The sequence below is a fragment of the Lissotriton vulgaris genome, chromosome 6, assembly GCF_964263255.1.
Source record: "Lissotriton vulgaris chromosome 6, aLisVul1.2, whole genome shotgun sequence".
NCBI classification, from domain to species: Eukaryota; Metazoa; Chordata; class Amphibia; order Caudata; family Salamandridae; genus Lissotriton; species Lissotriton vulgaris.
The window spans coordinates 729,499,219-729,523,866 of NC_141694.1; the positions used below are offsets into that span (position 1 = coordinate 729,499,219).

At 45.9% G+C, this 24,648-nt stretch overlaps 1 protein-coding gene across 6 annotated transcripts in view; it reads right to left on the bottom strand.

Annotated features, from left to right (window-relative positions):
* The window catches only part of LOC147707917 (heat shock factor protein 2-like), a 303,326-nt gene that overhangs the window by 142,827 nt on the left and 135,851 nt on the right, over nucleotides 1-24,648 (bottom strand). For all 6 annotated transcript variants that reach the window (XM_086926725.1, XM_086926723.1, XM_086926722.1 and 3 more), the window contains one exon: nucleotides 21,267-21,336. In XM_086926725.1, the coding sequence (XP_086782851.1) occupies nucleotides 21,267-21,336 (70 nt within the window). The remainder of the gene's footprint in view (nucleotides 1-21,266; nucleotides 21,337-24,648) is intronic.

A 24,648-nucleotide genomic window follows, 5' to 3' on the forward strand; every position in this document is an offset into this window, starting at 1 on the left:
GCAATGCCATATTATGAAGCTGCTTTTTTTTACATAGTGGAAAGTCTTTTGAGGGTTTATCAGACAAGAGATAATTTTTTCTTGGAGAAAATGGTACAAGAAGCAGGTTCCCAAATCCCAATTTTTTTAAAGACCGCAAAGCTTCCTAAAAAATCGAGGTATAAGACGCTGAAAGAATATACAACGCGCTTGCTGCTGCTTTTTAAAAAACATGGTTCTGATGGTTTCCAGTATCTAAGTTTGTCTGAATGTAGTAAAATAGGCCTTCCATTAAGTTTGTCTAAGATTAAAAAATGGGAAGTGTGTGGGTTTCTGGAGTTGAGAGACTTGCTAGTCCAAAATAGGGTTATTAGCTGGCAAGAGGTGATAACTAGAACGAACAATCTAAGGCGACCGTCTTTTTTTGAATATCTACAGGCTATTTATTTTATTAAAAAGGATGTAAGTGGCCTGTTGAATGCCTGAATGCCCCTAATAACTTACTAAATACCCTTTAAGGAAGGAAGAGCAGCGGTATAGGGCAGTGGTATAAATTGCTCCACTGCTCGGGTCAATCACCATTGATTGATAAACATTTGAATAAAGTAAATCTCTCGACCCAGTGTATTTTCTCTTTGAAAGATTGGGAGGCTCTCTGTTTACTGGGAAACAAATCTTTACGTGCAGCTAACTATAAGAGGATGGCCTTCTTGTCCCGTTGGCTAGCTTATTATACGCCTGAGGCTATGGAAAGAATGTTTCCTGGAACAGAAAATAAGTGTTTTAGATGCTTAGCACATGGTCAGGGAGGATGGTATCACATATTTTTTGCCTGCCCGATGCTGGAGTCTTTCTAGAAAGAGATATTTGCGGAAATTGAATTGGCCATTGGAAAATCATTTACGCCTATGGTAGAAGCGGCCTTGTTTGGTATAAGCAAGGATAGGAGCAGGTTTAACAAATCTGAAGAGGTATTTATATTTATATCATGTGCGGTCGCTCGCTCTTTAATACTACAAAATTGGAAATCAAGGGAAATTCCATCACTAATAAAATGGTTCAATAAGATGAGGAGAACCTGTCTTTTTGAAAAAGCATATGCGGGCAGAGTAGGTTCTATTAGGAGGTTTGAAAGGAATTGGAAGTATTTTGGGGATTTGGAACAATTAAAGGAGGGATGAGATAAGGATAGGGTTTATACACTCGACTGCACTAGCACTTTCTAGATTTCACTTTATTATAGCTTTTTGCACTTGCAGTAGCACTTTATTGCAGGTTTTTGCACTTTTTTGCAGTGTCACTTTATAGATTGCGGATTTTGCACAGACCCTTCTTGATAAAATTGTTGATTGTATTCCCCTTCTGTGTTTGATGAATTTCTTCGCCTCTTCCTAATTTTTGTGTCTCATGTCTGATATATATATATAAATTTATGTATTTATTTATTTTTTCTCTCTTTTTCTTTCTCTTAAGCCTTTTAAATTATTGAAATGATTATTGAAAATGAAAAGATGTTCTGTACCATTGATTATCCAGTGCTATGTTCAATAAAAAATTTATTAAAAAAGAAAATAAAGCAAAAAATGCATCGCTGGAAAGGACATTCAATGGAAAACAGGTAAGCAAACGTATGGTGACAAGAGATTAACATGGCAAATCATGGCGGTCGAGATCACCCGACATGCATGGCATAGGATATTAATGGTATAGGGAACAACAACAAGGAGGGGGTGATTAAACTAATGTTGTTCAGATATGGACCAAAGGTGGCCCCTCTCCAAAAAAACTAATCTTATTGGCAATACATGCCACTTTATTGGAAGGGGGAAGTAGATGTTTCTAGGGCATCCCGGATATTCCAAACAGTCCATGGTGCTTGTGAAGCAACCACGTATGTTTCATTTAGGGAAATGTTGGAGGGATGAAAAGTGATATTAGAACATTGGAATGTTGGTAGCTCCATTGAAAACAATGGAGGGCTCCGGGCTTATAATGGCTGGTATAAGCCTGGAGCTCCAACATTACAATGTTTCTTTGTTCACAGCTCCAGCTCTGGCTGTGAACAAAGGCTTCAATGAGTCTGAGGGGATTCCAATCCCCTCGCGCTCCCTGAAGGCTTTGTTTTATGTGTTAGAACATTCTGCCCTCCAGTGGCAAGATGTTCTCATAGCCTTATAGCCCTTCGTAGCTGGGCTATACCGGCTATTAAAGTCCCTCTCAAATGTTAAAGGCCCTCGCCTTCGGCTCGGGCCTTTAACGCTGAAGACAGCCTTTAATAGCCGGTAAAACCCTCTACGGCGGGTTATAAGGCTATACTATGGGATGATGGAATGGGGAGAAAATAGCTCCTACAACCACTGCCATATAGGACATCTTCGGCACAATGATAGCATCTATAGGGGACCAACCTGATAACAGGAGAATTTAATATGCTTATCAAAGATCAGTTAGAAAGGACTATCTATGTGTAGAAAGGCAAAGCATACCTATATGGTTGAAGTTAGAGTGTTGCCAGGGAGTTACCCAATTAGGAATGGATTTACATCAGGGATCATCACTAACTCCGACCTTGTTTGATATACATCTGTGCTTCTGCTGTCTGAGTAATTCAGAATTTTGGATACCAGTTTAAGATACACTGTGACAATACTAGTTAGTCATTACAACCAGATGGGAACTGTAAACTTAACAGCTCTTCTTTTAAAGAGTGTCTCCATGTAACCACAAAATATACGAGTATGAACAATAGAAACTCAGCTCGATAACGAGGAGTTTTGATTCAAAATAAACTGGCTTCAGCATATAATTGGTGGCAGAAGGAACTTAGCACTCCTCAAATCACTTGAACAGGGGTAAAAAATCTAGGGGTTCAGTTGGATGATAACGTATCTCTAAAAGATCAAATCAATAAACCTGCATCCATTGGTTCCTTATAGCTGAAATAATTGAAGAAAATATTTCCATTCCTGTCCTTGGATGACAGAATAATCATGACCCTAATCCTATCAAAGTTAGGCTATGGCAACAGCCGTTAATAAGGCATCTCTAAAGGGTATTTAGCGAAGCTTCAGGTCCCCCAGAAAGCTTCCGTTAGGCTGATCCATGCACTAAATGGACACATATGTAAGCATACAGAAAGTAACTTCCCTGGTTACCAGTGGAGAAGAGAATCAGGCTGAATTGAACTCTCTTTGCATGGTGATTTTGCCTTCTAAATTAAAAGCCCAAAATTCCACAGGCACAGCCCCTGCAGATCACTTCATTCAACCAAAGCTTGTCATTTTGTATTGCTCGAGATGAGGAGGGCCTGGTATGGCTTTTAGCTGCTTAGCAGCTAAGCTCTGGAATACACTCCCATGCAACCTCAAAAAGATTGATTCTACTTTCCATTTCGTGAAGTTTTTAAAATCTTTCCTTTTGAAGATCAATTGTGAGAGAGCTTTGTAGCGTGGACCAGTTAATTTTAGTGCCAGGATGCTCATTTAGGGAAATGCTGCTCTGTACATGAGGACTTAACATATGCAATGAAGCTGGACGGGATCACAGGGGCTGAAGGACATGTGGAGGGAGGAACATGCAACCGATCAGCAGTAGTTTCATTTTCAAGGGCCCAAAAACATATTCAAGAAGGAAAATGTTACTTAACCTTTGAGCATCTGTTTGTAGCACGTAGTGCTGTACATTTAAATGTTCTGCATGCTCATGCCAGCTAGTGTTAGGTTTCGGAATTTTGCAGGTTTTCTCTGAAGAAGTCTTTCGAGTGACGGAATGTAGTGTGACTCCTCCTTCGGTGGACATTGCAGATCAGCACTGATTCATGTTAGGTTGTTTTTCACACAGTGGGTGAATGTATGTATGGAGTGCCAAGTGAACATAGCATGGTTCACCACGTGTACTGGGCGGTGTGTAAAAGCTAAGAAGAGAAGAGATCTGCAGTGAACATGGCATCCAGGGAGGAAGGTGGGGAGCTCTATAGTAGATAGATAGACAGAGTGAGGGCGATAGATAGAGTGAGGGCGATAGATAGAGTGAGGGCGATAGATAGATTGAGAGTGAGGGCAATAGATAGAGTGAGGGGAATAGATAGAGTGAGGGCGACATATGTGTGTTTTTGTGTGTGTGTGGTTGTGTGTCTGGTTGTGTGTGTAGTTGTGTGAGTGGTTGTATGTGTGAGTGGTTGTATGTGTGAGTGGTTGTATGTGTGAGGGGTTGTATGTGTGAGGGGTTGTATGTGTGAGGGGTTGTATGTGTGAGGGGTTATATGTGTGAGGGGTTGTATGTGTGAGTGGTTGTATGTGTGAGGGGTTGTATGTGTGAGGGGTTGTATGTGTGAGGGGTTGTATGTGTGAGGGGTTGTATGTGTGAGGGTTTGTATGTGTGAGGGGTTGTATGTGTGAGGGGTTGTATGTATGAGGGGTTGTATGTGTGAGGGGTTGTGTGCGTGTATGGTGGTGGGGTTGTGTGTGTGGGGGTGTTTGGAGTTGTGTGTGGGGTTGTGTGTGTGGGGTTGTGTGTGTGGGGTTGTGTGTGGTTGTGTGTGTGGTTGGGTGTGTGGTTGGGTGTGTGGTTGGGTGTGTGGTTGGGTGTGGTTGTGTGTGGTTGTGTGTGGTTGTGTGTGGTTGTGTGTGGTTGTGTGTGTGGTTGTGTGTGTGGTTGTGTGTGAGATTGTGTGTGGTGTGGTTGTGTGTGTGTGGTGGTGTGTAGTTGTGTGTGGTTGTGTGTGCGGTTGTGTGTAGTTGTGTGTGGTTGTGTGTGAGATTGTGTGTGTGTGGTTGGGTGTGTGGTTGGGTGTGTGGTTGGGTGTGTGGTTGGGTGTGTGGTTGGGTGTGTGGTTGGGTGTGTGGTTGGGTGTGTGGTTGGGTGTGTGGTTGTGTGTGTGGTTGTGGTTGGGTGTGTGGTTGGGTGTGTGGTTGGGTGTGTGGTTGGGTGTGGTTGTATGTGTGGTTGTGTGTGTAGTTGTGTGTGGGTTTGGGTGTGTGGTTGGGTGTGTGGTTGGGTGTGAGATTGTGTGTGTGGTGTGATTGTGTGTGTTTGTGTGGTTGTGTGGGTGGTTGTATGTGTGTGTGTGTGTGTGTGTGAGCGGTTAGAGAAGGATGTATGTGGAAGAGAGCAGCAGATCATCACAGCAGAAGAGAACAGGGAGTTAAAGAAGGAGACGGTGGAAGAGAGCAGCAGATCAGCACAGGAGAAGAGAACAGGGAGTTAGAGAAGGAGGCGGTGGAAGGGAACAGCAGATCAGCACGGGAGAAGAGAACAGGGAGTTGGAGAAGGGGGCGGGTGGAAGAGAGCTGCAGATCACCATGGGAGAACAGACCAGGGAGTTAAATAAGGAGGCGGGTGGAAGAGAGCAGCAGATCAGCACAGGAGAAGAGAAGAGAACAAGGAGTTAGAGAAGGAGGCGGTGGAGATGCAGGGTGGAGTTGGAAGATGGATTTGGATTCGGAGGGTGGAGTTGGAGGGTGTATTTGGATTTGGAGGGTGGGGTTGTAGTTGGAGGGTGGAGTTGGATGGTGGAGTTGGATGGTGGAGTTGGATGGTGGAGTTGGATGGTGGAGTTGGCGGGTGGATGAAGGGCCAGAAATATTGGGGCAGATTCATTAACTTGGTAAACAGTGTGCTTCTGAAGGGCCGATAGGGCTGGGACAGAGTAGGTCATTCGTGAGACAGCTTGATTCTTCAAATGAGCCGGTAATATTGGGGCAGAGTCAGTGACTTGGGCGAGAGGGTGTTTCTATAGGGCTGGTATGGCTGGGATAGAGTCAGTAACTCGTGAGACAATTTGGTGCTCCTGAAGGGCTGGCAATATTCGGGCAGAGTGAGTGACATGGGCAGAATAAGGCTGGGACAGACTCAGTCCCTTGTGAGACAGTCTGCTACTTCTGGAAAACCCAATGTGGTGAAGCAGCCAGCCTCAGTATGCGGCTATCTTTGCTAGCACAGTCAAGCGTCTGCTGATGTCATTGGTAGACAGACTAGTGCCAGATAGGCTCGGTGGGGGGGTGGGGGGGGGCGACACTCACACCGTAGCACAACAGCACCATTTAATTAAATACTCATAGGGAAGGCAGTAGGCGCAAAGACAGGAGAAGTTCACTAGGGACAAAGGAGTGGAAGGAAGAACGAAAACATAACATTTCCTTTTAGTAACAACATATGAGTCCGTGGTGGAAAAGAGAGAGTGTTTGTGAAATCCCTCGCCAGCCCAAACACATAAGCACTATCTTTGGATCTTTTATTGCCGTCAGTCTGCTGAGGGCGGAGGGGCCAATGCGGGCAAGCTTAGTGTGATGTTTTGGAGTTAAAAGCTCTGGCATTGCGCGGAGGGGGGGGCGGGGGAAGCTCTGGCATTGTGGAGGAGAATATCTTCTGGAAGTCAAAGTAAATAGATTTATTTTAGTCAGTCACGACATTTTAGAACTGGAGAAAGTCGTGTTACAGATATTAATACAATTGAAGAAAGCTGTGTTACAAAATTAATAGCCTCTAATGCGCGCAAGATGACTAGAATGTGCAAACAGCTTGAATTATAGAGAACTGTTTATTTTATCTGCTGTTGTAATCTGCATACTTTAAAAATAAACTGAGTGCGAAGGAGCAGAGACAACGTGAAAGTGTTTACAAAAGAGTTTAAAGATTACAAGAAAAGTGAGGAAGTGTTGGCATAAATTACTAAAGCAATATTCATTTGTGAAAAGATCAAAACAATGCATCTACGGTGGAATTGATGTCTCATATGGAGGTAAACTGTCAGCATGATTGATTTGCGAAAGATTGCACGAGCAGCGCGTAGCTAATTACTGTTCTGCCGGCTGTTCAAAAGTAAACAAAGCGCGATGCTTCTGAAGGGTCGATAGGGCTGGGACAGAGTTGGTAATTCGTGAGACAGCTTGATTCTTCAAATGAGCCAGTAATATTGGGGCAGAGTCAGTGACTTGGGCAAGAGGGTGTTTCTAAAGGGCTGGTAGGGCTGGGACAGTCGGTAACTCGTGAGACAATTTGGTGCTCCTGAAGGGCTGGTAATATTCAGGCAGAGTGAGTGACATGGGCAGAGTAAGGCTGGGACAGTTGCGATGCGTGGGCAGAGAGAAAGCAGGCGCTGGAGAGGGAGGGGGTGGGCAACTCGAGCGACCATATGGAGAGGGGGGGGGGGGGGTGGGCTGCCTGCTGGGGGAGGCCAGACACAGGTTGACTGCTGTTACGGGATAACGGCTGAATGAGTAAAGTTTGGGTGAATTACTCTCGTAACTGGGGAGTAAGGCATAACTAGTATGAATGAAGCCACAATTGAGTGCACATAGATGAACAAGCACATTGAGATGAAGTGATTTGCCTTTGAAGCTCTCGAGAAAAGCCAGAAACACCAGGGGGCGGAGATTGTCTTCAACAATGCGAGTCATGGTGTGGTGTCTACATGGGCTGAGGAGAGTAGAAATGCAAGTCACGGCCTGCGGCCGTGAAAGGTGTAGTGAAGAGCAAGTCTGTGTATTAATTAAAAGAGTAGCCCGCAAGTAATGTGAATGACAAAGAGGGTGAGTGGGTATTTTGGACCCAAAGCACTTTAAGGCGAAAAATCTCAAGGAGCTGAAATTTAAACAAGTTGCGATGCGTGGGCAGAGAGAAGGCAGGCGCTGGAGAGGGAGGGGGTGGGCAGCTCGAGCGACCATATGGAGAGGGAGGGGGTGGGCTGCCTGCTGGGAGAAGCTTGTGTGAGGGAGGCTGGGCTGGCTGGGCTGCCTTTGATGATGGAATGCGAGCTCGTGCACGAGGAGCTTGTGGTCACGTGATTCTCGTGAACTGTTGAAAATCCACTTTTGGAGAGCCTTTTGAGAGCCTTGGGTTTAAGTAGTGGTTTAGCTGCATTAGACTCGCATATTCATTCCTTGCGGAATGGAATAGGAGAGACCAAAAAAGGGCATGTTTCTTATGTATTTAGCATGGCTAGACAGTGAAAAAACAAAATTGACATTTTTACTATAGCAAGGTTGGTGCTCTCATTGGTGAATATGGAGTTTTACTAGCCACCGAACTAAGTGCTAACATCCATTTGGAACCATCAAAGATATTACTCCAAGGTAACCCAATCATTACATTAAACCCGACTCACTGCTGAGATCAGACATGAGGTAACTTTTAACAGAAAGTTAACTTTGGAAAGTCACCGTTTTGTTGCCCAAACCTTTGGAAGCGTTTCCTGTTTGTTTGCAACAGTTGTCACCCAAGACAACATGCTGCCCCCCTGCTAGGAAGTGTGAAGCGCTCCCAGGGACAGGGAACAAAGAATTGCTGAAAGGAGGAGGTGTGACCTCATCCACCAGGATGGGTAGTGGGTGGTGGCCAGAGATGGGCCAGATTCGAAGAGGCTATTGCTTCACAACTTCCCCTACCTGCTCCTTTGGGTAGGCAGAGAAGTTGGCAGCACCTCCAGAGGGGTAAAATCTGTTGCAAAACAGAATTTCACGAGGAGTGGCTAATCAGGCTGGGTACCCTCAAGGGTGTTACCAGGGCCGCTCAAAGGGGAAGAAGGTTTGCACCATCTTGGTTTAGGTAGAGAGGGTTATCCTGGTAATGTCTGAGGGCCAACCCCCCAGAAAGTGGCATAAAGTTGGACGGAAAGCCTCGTGGGATCTGCTGCTCGATTGAGTAGAGAGTCCACCCCTCCCACAAATGAGAATTTGGCATAAAAGTGGCACTCCAGAACCTCAGTCCTCAGATCACTACTGGACTGGAACGAAGGCAGAAGACTGCCCTGCAGCTCCCACAATTAGAAAATATAGGTTGCATCAAATAATGGACTGCACCTGCTGAACCACTCCGCTTTATTGGAATTTAGCTTAAGGTTTTTGCACATCCACTCTACTATTGACTTAAGGCACTGTTTAAATGAAACCAGGTCTTCCACTTCATTCTATTGGAAAGACAGGAGAAGTTGAGTATCGTCGGACTACAAGATCACAATCAGGCCCCAAGATTCAACAAGGCTCGCCAGTGGCTTTAGATAGGAGAAGTGTGGCTCAGGGGTTAGAGGCGGCAGACCTGGAAGCTGAGATCGGCCCTGGACCAGGGTTCAATTCCCCGCCTCGGTGGGTCCTGGGCTAAAAATTCCACGGACTCGATAATTCTCGCTCCGGTGCCTTCTCGACTCACGGGTTCACACTCTGCAACTCTGGGCAATAGCTTGCTTAATCTCCACAACGGCCCCTCGCGGCGGGATGCCTGGCTTTCACCTTGTGGATACCCTGCCGGGATATCTCACAGGGGAATACCAGGACGGGTTCCCTAAGCAAGCGCCGGGAAACCCACTGCGGGTAGCTGTGCGCTATATAAGCTCAAATACATTTACATACATTTACATAGGTATTAAAAAGAGTAGGACTTAATGCTGAGCCCTGTTAAATGTCGCAGCCAAGAGGTTTCGGGGTGGACATACAGGGTGAAAGAAAAACAGCCTGCATCATATCATCAAGAAAAGATTTGACCCACGGCATCCAATTTTCCTGAGACTGTTTAATGAGATTTTGAGATACTGTATCAAATACTAAGGATAGGTCAAATAAGACCACCATCGCCGAGGTATTCTGTTCGAGATTCTCTTTAATAAACGCAGTAACTTCGAGCAAGGCAGATTTGGTGGTAAAACCTGAATTAAATCCGGATTGCGGGTCATATAGATGATGATTAGATTCCAGGTAACGAGTAAGTTGTCTATTGACTAGTTTCTCCAACATTTTCACCATGACTGGCAAAAGAGATAAGCCTGAAATTACTTAACATAGTTCCGTTTTTTTCTAAGTGAGATTAGAAGAGTTTGGTTCCGAAACTTAGAAATTGATGCAAACTCCAATAAGGTGTTCAGGATCTCATTTACAATAGGATTGAGAAGTGTGTAAACTATTATTAGATCATCAGATTTTGCATGGGTCTAGAGGTGACCCAGATTTACATTTAGTAAGTTCTTCAGCTGATTCCTCCAGAGATATAAGATTACAGGCTGGTAGTATAGGACCAGGAGGCAGGCTAAAGTCACTAAAATTAGCAATCGGGCTACGAGTTGGAAGCTGAACATGAATTGCTAGGATTTTCTTAAAAAAGAAGTCTGAAAGATCATTACATAGTTTGGTCGAAGGATTATGTTATTTCTTAAAGACAGTGGGAAAGAGAAAAGAACGGATGATTTAAAAAAGTTCCCAGGGCAGATTAGCCTTTTTCAGCATGGTACTTGATGACTTACAACTTTGGGAGCAGTGCTCTGTCTCAGCATGGGGTCTCTTGTGAGGCTTAGGATTAGTGTCAGATCCGAGTGCATTTATAAGGAGTAGTTTCTGTCCTGTAACTCCAGTTCTGTAGTAGGGGTATCTCTGTTATAGTCATAATCTAGTGAATAGTCCCGCCCATGTGCGCGGACCCCGGAGCAATCAAAAATAATCTCTTAAACTGTCAAAACATGCAGACCTGCATAGACACTTAAGAGAGAATTTAAAGACAGATAATGCAGCCTATATCCACAGGCTACACTGTCCATTACTTCAACTGGAAATTCCACCAAAAACCACAACAGCACAGCCTGTCCAGGGTTTTCCACAGAGAAAAAACCTTGCTTTTAACAGCAAAACCCTCTGGAATGATAGAGAGGAAGGAGTGGACAGACAAGCCCCATAGGCTGCCATTATGTGGCTCAAAACAGGATACTGTGCCTTTAAGAGAACTTTCCAGAAGCCTCACAGTATCCCAGAATGCAGTGCAGGTCCCTTTCACCTTCAGTTCTTTTTGAAGGCGTAACACGCCAGACCTGTAGCATTCCTTACATGAATATCTCTCTCCACCGGGGAGGAGGGCGGGCGCTTATGACCAATGTTCCCTCTAATTATTTTCCTCTGTGTGCGGCAGAGTAAGGTCTCTGTGCGCTGCAGCCAAGGCTCTGTGCGCCAAGAATGTGACCGCGCGTGTATACCAGGGCTTTGAGTGGGATGAAAATACTCGGGGATCTTTCAAGGGGCGTAACCAATGCAATTAAGGGTGTGGCTTAAAAGTAATTAAGCTATAAATATGTGCATCTCATAGTGTGCCACCCTACTGATATTTTGCTGCCTCTGTCATTACATCAAGATATATAATACAAGTAACATTACACCTACAAGAAGCCAAGACTATTGGCTTTGTCAATGGTTGTTTTTTGCATCAAGCTGTATATAATATTAGGAGGATTCGAGCTGACCAATATTAACTCTCTAGGTGGGAAATTCCACAAGGTGTGATTCAACTAAGTGGAAAATCACCACCAATAAGGCAGGCAGAAATGTGATTTGGACCTTAAACTAGTTTGTTTTCTTTTATAGGCAAAACAGAAACTCAAAAAGTGGGGGCGTCTGAGAAGCCTTCTCACAGTATTAAACGTAACCCTACAACTAGGCATTCTGGTCCATTTGCCTGAGCGGCAGAAGTTAAGGGCTGAAACCCTGTTATTACAGTCTGTTGTCAACTCCACACCCCCTTAACAGACCAAGCCACTAACTCTTCATAAAAACATACGAGCAGTTAATTGTATTTACTCTGTGGCAGTTTGAATACTTATTTACATGGGCGACCTAAGGTATTCTTCCTAATTTTTCAATATTTTCACTTTCAGGAATTACCGAACCCAGTTTTTCCTTGTTCGTGAAAGGGGTAGATAGGATTTACAGTAGGAGAAAGTAACTCTGGAGCCAATGATACATTTATTACATCTTAGTGAGTAAGTTGATGTAAGGACTTTGGTGTACATCGCCAATGGAAATGTTCGAGAATGTCCGTAACGGTCCCAAATTGTGGGTGTTAGAAACATTTTTAAGGGCGACCGCTTTGCCCCTCTTCCTAACAGCATTCATGTTCCCACGTTGGGACTTTTGCAGCAGTATAAAATCTCCATTAATTGTGCAATGTCCATCCCTCTGAGCACACTTTACAAGTTCTAAACTTCCCTTCAGCTCATTTTGAGAATCAGAATGTGGAATTTGAAAAGGAAAATGGCTTTTCTGCACAGCAAAATTACACGCAGGTGTGCTGAACAAGTAGGGATCAGGCCTGGTGCCTTTAGGCAGTGTTTGTGAAACTTTTTCCAAATGTGAAGTTTCCTCATGCACCTCATTGGGGGCTTCGCAATGCACATATGATCATGTTGATTCTGTACACAGGGCTTAGCTACTTACTACCTTCACACCCTATTAATTTACAGCCTTGCAACCTGTGTGCAGTGCGTCCTGCGTGCGCGTGCTGTGTCTCAAAACACAAACAGGCAAGTAGGAAAATCACGAAAAAAACGCATTCATCATCTGATATTACAGTACTGATGACAATTTTTAATAATACATTGTTCCTGTGAAGGACTTCCATACAATGCCTTCCCTGTAAGAGGCACCCATGACAGGGCAGCTCAACAACAATACTGCTGCAGAGTTCAAAGGTCAAAGTCGACAATAAAATGTAATTCTCTGAGGAGAATAGTATTGCTTAAGGTGTGCAATATTTTAAATTGGAAGGGAAGAGGAAATTGAAAACTGAAAATCATGATGGAAAAATGGAAGTAACTTAGGACACAACCACACTACCCAAGGAGGTGTCTTTTAACGTTTAACCCCTAAATTAAAATATGGTCAAGCGATGAACCACACATTCAGTGGGGCCGCTGCGAGGAACTACAACCGCCCCCACTCTGCACATGCTCAGGAAAACAGAAGAACGCGGCTTTTCAGTAACACATCCACGTACACTCTGATTTAAAGGCCAATCCCCGGAGATGCAGTATTATAAACGTATCTATCCCTTCTCTGTATAGCAGTACTGTTATCAGGTGTCTGTGTGACCCGTGCAGCGCATTGATGCCTCGTGGCAACAGGGCGCTATATATAAAATTATTAATTCCATAAATAGATTAGGAAAGGGGCGGGTGTTTAAGGCAGGAAGTTGGACGTCGATAAGGCTATACAAAATAAAAGACTGCCAGTAGATACTTATGCCAGCCTGTGTAGAGATTGCTTCCAGGTCATGAAGGCTCTTCTTCGAGGCATTGACTGTGTCGCGAATCTGATCTAGGCGGAGTTATTGAGCAAGAAACAACCTCGTCATGTGCAGCTCGAGCCCACCCCGTCCTGTGAACTCCTGCGACTGTCAACAAAAATAACTAGAGTCAATTTTGTCAAATGGCAACAGTGCAAAACAATAAATTGCAACCGGCTCTTGGGAAGTTCTGATGAACAATTAAAGCTGTGCTTCCCTGGCCAGGATGCGAGAGGGAGGGACAGGGCCTCTTCCCCTCAGCCCCACCACTGCACTGGAAGCAGGGCATCTCGCTGTCTAGCAACACTGACATTCAGAAGTCACTCAGTCCTAAATATAAAGAGACTTAATGCCTCCGTTTCCGAGGAATACCCGATATTATTTAGAGCAGGATAAGAATAACACCATAGCCATAAGAGATGCATCCTGGGAAGAACCCTTATGGGGTCACTGGGACGGTGATTGTGTCCTTGTTTGCACTATTGATGGTCAGGAGCTGAATGGAAACTGTGTTTGCTCCAGTGTAGCGCCGGTACTTCTTGCAAGTTGTCCGCTTAAATATTAAAAATGTACAACAGAAGCAAAACGGGCTTTAAAGCATTAGCACAATTATACAATTTTTGCACGACAGGGCTAAATCGAGCACAAAGCATACTGCACAAATATCTGCCCTAAAGCATTTGCACCCGGAATCTGCACGACGTGTGCTTTAAACGTCGTACTTTTGCACTTGCTGCATTTTTAATGGATCACGGCTGGGGCTGATTGCCGGCCATTGTGAAAATATTCCTGTTAATCGCAGCGCCCGTCATGCGCTGCAATTAACAGGAATATTTTCACAATGGCCCACAATCGGCACCCAGCCGTGATCCATTAAAAATGCAGCAAGTGCAAAAGCACGACGTGTGCCTAACACGTCGTGCTTTCAGACTTGCTGCATTTCTTTTCTCAATAGAGCACGGCTGGGTGCTGATTGTGGGCCATTGTGAAAACATTCCTGTTAATTGCAGCGCATTACGGGCGCTGTGTTTAACAGGAATATTTTCACAATGGCCTCAGGCAACCGGCAAATTTACGTTTTTCGCCGCTCGCGTTTTAAAAGCGGGCGGCAACGGCGAGAACGTGTGCGCGCTCCAGAAGTAGCACTGCGCGCTCGGTACTTTAAAGATGCGCGGTAGCGCAGCCGCGCCCGTTAGAGGGAACACTGCTTATGACTATAACAGAGATACCCCTACTACAGAACTGGAGTTACAGGACAGAAACTACTCCTTCTGTAGTAGGGGATCTCTGTGTATAGTCATAATCTAGTGAATAGAATGGCAAGCCCATCCCCACACCAAAGCGGCGGTGGAGAAACGAGAAATAACACCACTATTGTGCGAACAAATTTTGCAGCGAAGCCTGCCCAATCTGAGCATCTGCCCTGGTATCAGTGTCCAGACAGTAATGCTTAGCCAAGGTATGGACCGTCTTCCAAGTGGCGGCCTTGCAGATTTCTGCAATCGGAACATTAAGCAGCAAAGCAGTCGTGGCAGCTTTGCCCCTGGTGGAATGAGCCTTAGGTTTACCTCCTAAGGTCGTATTAGTCTGTTGGTAACACAATAGTGTACAGGACACAATCCACCTAGAGATGGACTGTTTTGAGGTAGCAAGACCGGTCCAGACTGATCCATAATTGACAAACAATTGATCTGAACCACAAATATCACTGGTTTTAGCCAGATAAAATTCCGACACCCTCCTAACACCCAGGGAATGTAGGGACCTTCCCGCTGGAGATGCCGGATTCTGAACAAACGTAGGCAAAGTTATTGTCTGGTTGACATGAAACCAGAAATAACCTTAAGAAGCCATTTAGGGTGAGTATGCGTAACAACCTCAGCAGCATGGAATACAGTATAAGGTCCTTGGCAACACAACGCCTGAATATCACTCCCCCTGCGGGCCGATGTGATGGCCACGAGGAACGCCGCCCTCCAGGACAGATGCTGCAATGAAGCCCTATGAATAGGTTCAAAAGGCTCCTACATCCATCTGGACAGCACCACATTCAATTCCCATGAAGGCGAAGGAAGCCAGACTGGAGGGAATGCTTTCTTCCAGCCTTCCAAAAAAATCTTTGATCACAGGGATCTGGAAGAAGGAAGTCTGAAGGGCATTTCCTGTAGGCAGTCAGCGCAGCAATATGAACCGTAATGGATTAGACATTAAGGCCCGACTGCGCCAGGCGTAGAAGATACAGAAGGAAGACATCTTCCTTACACGTCGACAGGTCATGGTCCTTGGACTTGCACCAGATGCAAAAACTTCTTCCACTAGTAAGCAGAAGAAGTCCTAGTGGAAGGATGCTAAGCCTCCTTCAGTATGTCCATACAAACTTCTGGTAGATTCAAATGGCCATATCACACTATCTCAGGAGCCATGTAGCCAAACTCAAAGACGAGAGGTTGGGGTGCAACGTCTGCCCCCTGAACTTTGCGAGAAGGTCCGGCCTGCAAGGCCTCCGTATGAGAGGACGGAGAGACCGGTGAAGCAGGTCCGTGAACCACCACTGTCTGGGCCATTCCGGGGCAAACAGGATCATCCGCGCCCTGGACTGGGACAGCTTGATTAACACCGCCGGAATCAAGGGAAAGGGTGGAAAAGCGTACAGAAAGCTGTTCTACCAGTTAATCCAGAACGCATTCCCCAGCTTCCCCACAGGCAGTACCTGGAGGCGAAGTCTCGGCATTCGCCGAAGACTTCTCCTAGTACTTCGTCGTTTATGACCCATTCGTGGCTTTCCTGAATCAGTCTGCTCAGCACGTCTGCCTGAACATTCTGCACACCTGGCAGATGGGTAGACGTTCGAGTCAGTCGCCAGATCGCCCGCGCCTCCTGCGACAGAGTGCGCGATCTCGAACCCCCCCTGCTTGTTGAGGTAATACATTGTGGTCAAATTGTCCGTCTGTACAAGCAGAGAGTTGGTCTGGAAGGACGGAAGAAACGCCTTCAATGCCAAGGGAACAGCTCTGAGTTCCCAGAAAATGATGGGATACGTGGACTCCATCGGGGACCACGTTCCTTGTATCTGCAAGTCTCCGGAAAGCGCCCCCCAGCCGTGGGGAGACGCATCCGTCACGACAGTCTGAGTGGAAATGTCCTTGTGAAAGGTAACCCCTCTTAGGAGATTCTCCGCTGAACACTACCACTTCAGAGACTGAAGAGCACGCAGAGACAGTCGTATCTTGTCGCCCAAGGATCCTTTCCTCTAATCCCACTGATCCTCCAAGCACTCCTGCAAAGGTCTCATGAGCAGCCGTGCGTGTGGCGTGAGGAATATACAAGAGGCCATCGACCCCAGTAGAGAAGACACCGTCTTCACTGTTGTAGATGGGGCGGTCACAAGAGCCTGAGCCTTCCTAAGGAGAGATAATTGTCTCTCCTCCGAAGGAGACACGCTCGCTGACAGCGTATTGACGGAGGCTCCCAAGTACTGTATGCACTGGACCGGAATGGGGACAGACTTGGACATGTTGATGTGCAACCCCAGCTCGTTCAAGAGAACGCACGTCCTCTGGAAGTGTGCCTGAGCTTCCGAGAAGGAGGAGGCCTTGATCAACCAATCGTCCAGGTACGGTTAGAGAAATCACCTCGTTTTTCCTCAGGCGTGCAGCTACCACCGCCATGCACTTCGAGAATGGTCTGGGCGCAGACTTCAGACCGACTGGCAGTACTGTGTACTGATAATGATGGGCGCCGACTTGGAATCGCAGGAACTTCCTGTGTTTGTGTGCAATGAGCACATGGGAGTATGCATCCTGTAGATCTATGGCACCGAGCCAATCTCCCTGTTGCAGCTGAGTATAAACCTGATGCAACGACAGCATGCGAAATTCCTCTTCTGCGAATCCACTTGTTTGCTTGTCGCAAATCCAGAATGGGCCTGAACTCGTTCTTGTCCTTCTTGCGAACCAGAAAGAACCGGGAGTACAGACCTCTTCCCCTTTGAGACAGAGGTACGTCCTCTATCGCCCTTGTCCTAAACAGGATATCGGCCTCTGCTTAGAGCTCGCGCAGCTCAAACCGTGGGCCGACCGGAGGAATTGCTGGAGGAGGGCAGATGAACCGAAGACTGACTTAGACCCAGCCGGCCTTTGTTCGCCGAGGAGCAATAAGCTCTCCCGCGTATGCGCACAATATACTTGTAAAGCATTAAATGACGGCCCGGGACCACCGGCAAATCCTGGGAGGAAAAACGCCGCTGGAAAGGGCAGAAGGCCTCAAGCCGTTCTCCATGCCCCAAACCTACAGCCGTCCAAAAGTCTCCGATTCAGACTTCATGCGAGCCACTCACTACTCTCATGGCAGCCCAAGGGTTGCCCAAAAAAAGGGAGAGTAGAAGCACACTGCTGAGCCGCAGGCTGCAGAGACGTCAGGCGAAGAAAAGTATGGCAACGTAGGACAAACCCACAATACCTGGGGGTCGGCAGGAGAGAAAAACTCCGCTCCGACACCGATGCCTAGATCCAAAACTATCAGGCCCATTAGACCACCTCTTGTAAGGCTTCCCTCCTGTCTCTCGGCAGAGGAACCACAGATCGGTGAAGAAAACACCCCCACAGAGGGATCTCACAACAACGGCCCAACAACAGCGGGCCACAGCACGAGGTCTACATGCCGCCACCCATGCGACCAAGTCAGGAGCACGGTCGGAGCCAGAACCTCCTGTCAGGTGGTAGTGGACGAAAGTTAAGTCCCGCCAACCAGTAAAGAGTCGGAGAGAGACTCCCTGTACTAATGGAAGACGCATCTCTGGTATCAAGGCACGGAGGTTCGCAGACTGAGGGGCCAAAGGCCCCTATGGAGGTGGGCGGGAGAGGGAACCGAGAGGATTCTGAAACATCCCCGGTGGTCTCACCAGTAGTGGTTGAGCAGGAGGCGACCTAGCAGACGTGCAGGTATGCAAGTACTCAAAACTAAGCAAAAGGACCAACGTCCCTCGCTTACACGTGGTGAGTAACCACAAACTCCCCATCAGAAGGGTTCCTCGACGCTGATCAACTGCTCTGCGTCGTGAGTGGAAGGTGCCGGGAACACAAAGTCCCCTCCTACGAAGAGAGGCTCACCAAGGAGCGAGGCCTGGAACAAGACCCAGGCGTCAGGAGCCGGCAGTATTCTGCGGCTGTAACCCATGACGTCGACCTCACTACGACGTCACCATCACTAAGACAGTGACTGTCTCTACGACAACCAACACTCAGACGTCAAAATGTCACTAGGTGTCAAACACGGAGACGCCGAGCCATCCCTAACGGTGACGTCCGGACCCAACGGAAGAGGGCAGAGCCCAAGTGACCAATGCCCCAAAAGGAGCATCACTGCTCCATGACGTCGAGCCTCACCGCTCCATGACGTCTAGCCTCACTGTCCCATGACGTCGAGCATCCCTGCCCCATGACGTCGAGCATCCCTGCCCCATGACGTCGAGCATCACCGCTCCATGACGTCGAGCATCACCGCTCCATGACGTCGAGCATCACCGCTCCATGACGTCGAGGCACCCCATGACGTCGGGGAACCCCATGACATCGAGGTACTCCATGACAAAGAGACACTCCATGACGTCGGCGTCGAGACACTCCATGACGTCGAGACACTCCATGACGTCGACGTCGAGGCCCTCCATGACATCGAGGCACTCCATGACGTCGAGGCACTCCATGACGTCGAGGCACTCCATGACGTCGAGGCACTCCATGACGTCGACGTCGAGGCACTCGAGGCCCTTCATGTCGTCGACGTCGAGGCACTTCATGACGTCGAGGCACCTCATGACGTCGACGCACTCCATGACGTCGACGTCGAGGCACTCCATGACGTCAACGTCGAGGCACTCCATGACGTCAACGTCGAGGCACTCCATGACGTCGACGTCGAGGCACTCCATGACGTCGACGTCGAGGCACTCCATGACGTCGACGTCGAGGCACTCCATGTCGTCCAGGCACTCCACGACGGCCCCAACGCCGACTGGAACCGCGTCATAGCTCAGACGTGCCCTTACTGGGGACAACCCCAGAGATTACAGCATGGGACTCAGTAGAGGACCTACCCTCACCTCACCCAGAGGCTGAAGATGCCTTCAAACTCCTCTGTCTGAAACCTAGAAGCCGAAGCCCCCTAGAAAAGAAGGTACAGAGAAGACAGGTGTCCAAAGACACAGGCAAGCACAGAGTACAAACCCTGTGAGCTTCAGCTTTGGCCTTCAGTTCAGCTGCAGACAAAGCACATGTCAGACTAGAAATAGTCTAAAGACAAGAAGACTGCAGAAATTCTGCCAAAAAACCACAGCAGAATGCAGATAAAGGCCAAAGACGTCGAGTGAAGCTACAAAAATCCAAAAAAATCACAAAAATAGTATAGAAAAAGCTCAGAAAAGAAGAGCTAATGCTCCAGGGTCCTGCTAGCAGGAGCCGGAAAAAAGAACTGAAGGTGAAAGGGACCTGCACTGCATTCTGGGATACTGTGAGGCTTCTGGAAAGTTCTCTTAAAAGCACAGTATCCTGTTTTGAGCCACATAATGGCAGCCTATGGGGCTTGTCTGCCCACTCCTTCCTCTCTATCATTCCAGAGGGTTTTGCTGTTAAAAGCAAGGTTTTTTCTCTGTGGAAAACCCTGGACAGGCTGTGCTGTTGTGGTTTTTGGTGGAATTTCCAGTTGAAGTATTGGACAGTGTAGCCTGTGGATATAGGCTGCATTATCTGTCTTTAAATTCTCTCTTAAGTGTCTATGCAGGTCTGCATGTTTTGACAGCTTAAGAGATTATTTTTGATTGCTCCAGGGTCCGCGCACATGGGCGGGACTATTCACTAGATTATGACTATACATTGCAAACAATGCAATCTTACGTTTGGAAGAGAAGAACTACTTGGTTTGTGGGAGCTCCGATAACTCTTCACTGGTGTTCATCACCTATAGGGGGGGTCAAGAATCTGAAGAAAGATTAGATAGATGGAACCTAATTCACCTGAAGGTGGCTGATAGGGTTAGACAAGCTACAATAAACTACTTAAAGGTGAAAACGATACAGTGGCCACAGGGGTGACGTAATAAGAAGCATACAAACCCGTGGTATGGGGTGACATGATATCAGATACTGTTGGTAAAGAATGCGAGAGTGAGATGAAGTGTACGGACCTAGAGGAGCATATTACAAGAGGACAACATACATGTACAGCAGCCAGATAAGATTTTACTGAGAAGACTCCAAGGTTAGGAGGGAGAAATATAAAACTCTGCTGAGTGGAGAGTTCCAGCTGTGCTTCTAGGTGCATCAAAGCAGGGAAGATGATAGCATGATCAGCAGAGAGGAGATCAGACAAGAACTTACATTATGAGCTAATGATGCTACAGTGTTAGTGGGTGAGAACGAATTAGCAGAGGAATTGGTGGCTTATCTTCACTTCTTCTATAAGTCTAAGGCAGATGTGACCAAAGAGGATCTGAAGGGCTTTCTAGAGGAATGCACACCTGTCCCCTACCAGGGAGCCCGAAGCCAATGAGCGGAAGCCCAAGTCACAATAGATGTTATTCTTCTGTTTCCATTCGGATGTCCAGTGAGGTGTCTCTTCCATAGTTTGAAGCCTCACCATTAGTGGTGTAGTATTTGGATTAATGTTTGTTATCCCAACCAGTGTTGAAAGCGCTGTCTAACTAAAGGCTAAAATGCGTAGAGGTCCCAGTTTGCTTTATGTGCAAATTCTTCACTCCACATCAAATACTAAACTCATCACTAATGGTGAAATGTGTTCACCACAGATGGGATAGACAATTGTGTTATATTAACACTGATGTGAATGCAAAAGTGATTTAGAGGCCTTCAATGTTTAAAACAGATAGAAAATATACAGTTCAAGGAACTCAGAATTTTTTTGTGGCTAGTGTCTATTTAGCTATGTTATGCATTACTTAAAGGTTTCTTTGAAACTTGAGCGATCCGTCAGTTGAACATATAACATTTCTGAGTTGTTTTCTTGTCTGCTTATTATTAACAATAAGTCGTTGCAATCAGAATTCTATATCAGTCTTTTGGTAGGCAGAAACAGGCAATAGAATAAATAAGCAACTACACCTTGTATCACAGAAACAACTTCCTATCCAATGAGTATTTGGGGATTTGTGCTGCAGAACAGTGCTAAAATGAAGAGTGGTCTAGCGCCCTCTAGAGTTGGTCAGTATTATTTATTCATCAAATAAAAAGACATCATGTTGCTTACGTTTCTATTGCCTTCAAACTTTGGCGCGAGAAGCTGGTTATAGTGTCCAGCGCTGTCAATCATCAGTGGTCTAAAAAAAAATAATTAAAAAACGTTATCAATCACTTGCAGAATTAACGGCATAATTAAATAGTACCAAATAAAATGTATCTCAAGTACAAATGATGCACAACTGATAGAAGCCACCGTCTTCAAATGATTCAGCACAGAACAGAAAGTGCATATAGTTAATGCTAGGTGAATCAAAACTACAAATGTTTACGGCTGTTCAAGAAAGGCAAACAACAGCGGATGCTGAAATATTCTGCATCACAAACACTTCAAGGACTAAAAAAGTTCACTTGCTTTCAGTAACACTTCCTGACAGACACCATTTTATCCCAGATTACTTACATAGGAATACTACTTATGCATAAGACCTTGACCAGAAAATAAACACATTCAGAATACCTATCTGTGCATTAGGTGGTGTGAAAACATTTTCATCTGTGGAGTTGTGAAGGCGTCAACCCCTGAAGGCAAACAACAACTCCATATATTTGCCACCTGTGAGGTAAGATCTACATCAGTTCCCTGCTTTGCAAGAGGCCAGGAGAAAAGGACATATTTGAATCGTGCAAGCTTAGAAGCTACATGCCAGTCAGATACCCAGCACAGGGAAACATCTTAGAAACAAAGAGATAATTGGAGAGTCTCCAGAACAATTGGCCATAAAACCAGATAAGGGAGAGTCATAATGGTTACTTAAGGAGGTAGTAGGGCTCCGACAAGGTATATAACAATCAATAACTTAAATTTCCAGGAATTGTTCTATCTATATGGAAAAATGTACCAGAGGCCTGGATACCAGCATGCAATTAGGCCACAAATTCAGGGGAATCCTACAGCCAATCAGCATCCAACAACTTGCCATTCTTCTAGTGGGGCACATATAGTAGAGGGCTAGCCTATACCATGGCATCCCTTGGGAGGGTAAAGATTGGGGGTCAAATTCTCCAAATATACCACACGCATTTAAGATTTTCCAGTGGCAGGGTCACCCACAGGACTTGGTGCACCGACGGAGGTGACTGGCTTCACCAGTTCCCTCTCTAGACTTTGGTTTTAAAACTTGACAATTACTATTAAATGTTTGACCAAAACGGATAAAAAGATGGTTCAAAGAGTTCAAGGACAGAATGACCCCTTCCAGCCTACAGAACCAGATCACACATCATGGATGCCAAGGTGAGATGCCTTGTGCTTCTTCTGGTCTCATCTATCGTAGGAAGCCTGTAGCCTTCAGAAAACTGGCATTATAAATGCAAAGGTGGAGACTGCGACGAAAACAGGTGATGTTGCCGTTACAGCACCCAGATAATGCCCTTTGTTGTTGTACCTCCTCCTGGGCAGCATAGATTATCCAGTCCTGGAAAATACATCTTCCTGTTCTTTTCAAGTTTTCTAGACTCTCTAGCCAAAAGTCAAAGGGTGGAAAAGTTTAGACTGGCCAAATGGTCTGTACATTATAGGTCCCTTTTGCTTTCACATTTAGGCAAACTGCCTTGGAGACAGCAGGGCAAAGGATGTCTATCAGGGATGGGGAAATCTACTCTGAATAAAGGAATACTATAGTGGCCGTCGCCCATCAAATAGTTATAATAGATTTCAGGGAGGGTGGCAAAGGAAGGAGAGCGAGCAGACTGGCATGTCTATCAAGAACAAAACCAGCCTTCTCAAAGAAATGCTTTCATCCACTGCATCATGCACAAGGTGACCAAATGGAAAGTAACCGCTATCAAACTCCTCCCAACAACATACTCAATGAAGCCACCTGATTCAGGGGACTGGCGAGACATCTAACCAATGGCAGCCAGGAGGCTGTCTCCTCACAGGGATACAATTACAAAAGGCTTGTGCTCTTGGACAGCCAACCACCGCACAGCCTGTACTGAGTACTCAGAATGGGGATGCACTTTGGGTGCACTGCTGTAATGTACAGCAAGTTAAACATATGACGCACCAACAGTAGGCTTGCATGACTGTCTTGTTCACTGGAGGAAAATCCCAGGTCTAACAAGAAAACTTGTAGAGGGCATTGCTGTTCACCCAAATATCTACAAAGAAAGAAAAGGATCGGAACCAGGTCGTCTGCTGTGCACTTGGCCACAGTGATGATGTGATCCAGTGCCAACGTACCTTATTTAACGATTTTCTGAACATTATATTCTCCTCAGGGAAGAAGTCCACAAATAGTTCCACTGATTCCCAACAAGAATGGTACTAGTTCCCCAAAAGAGCTGAGGAACTATAAGCTCCTATATGGGGTTGAAGTCTGCACACTTTACCTGACTTGGAGGCAGTGTAGCTAGAGACCAACACATTATATCTCTGCATTGCTCCAACAATAACCATAGGCAATTGCAAAAAGTTACTACGCAAGAAGAACAGGCAAGATTCTGGAGAGCTATATATTTTTTCTTGATTTTCTTCCACAGATCTCAGACAAACGTATGAGGAGTGTGTGCATTGTCTGCTCAAGAAACCAAGGTGCCTATACAAAATGAAAACTGGACCATGGCTGGTCTAGTTTGGTGTATATTCTCAGAGACATCAATGTGCACCACATCACAATCTGCATGTCACAAGCTCAAATCCAAGGCAAGAAGACTCAGACTACCATCCTGCGAGGTGAATAAACTGAGGACCATCACATTTGGTAATATTAACACCTGTGATTTACAACACTTACAGCGTACGTGTGCTATGAAATTCAACATATATAAATATATTAATATAAAAGCAAAATGGGACCTTAGCACCAGCCTAGTAGTTCATCTGGTCAATTTTTCTCTTTAAAATGAGCAACTAGTAAGGTCCCAATAAAGTTGATGTAATCCATGTGATATTTAAATAGTACTCAAAGAGTATGTGTGTGTGTGAGCAAATGGCTTTCCGCAGGTTCACCTTCAAAAATTGTAACTGTTAGGTTCTTGTGTAATGACTGTAATGGATTGGGCCCAGCTGTGCAGGCCTCAGTGCATGTGCTCCAACCAATACAAATATATGGTTAACTGGTTTACCCCCCGATTGGCATAAGAACTTACTTTTAAGTCACTAGCATATGATTTCAGGGCAACACAGGGCCTGCGAGTTAAGTATCCCTTCGAGGACAGCAGAACAAATTGTGCCATCCAGAGTGTAACAAAGTAAAACATGTCTCCCAGCCTGCCACTTTTAAACTGCTATTTCGACATAGCGATCTAAACCCAAACCTTCCTTGTTAATATATATAATATATATATGTCACCTCTTAAGGTAAGCATAACACGCCCGTAAGCCATATTATGAAAAAGGACACATGTTTTGGGGGCGTGGTTACAAGAGTCAAGATGGTGGACAC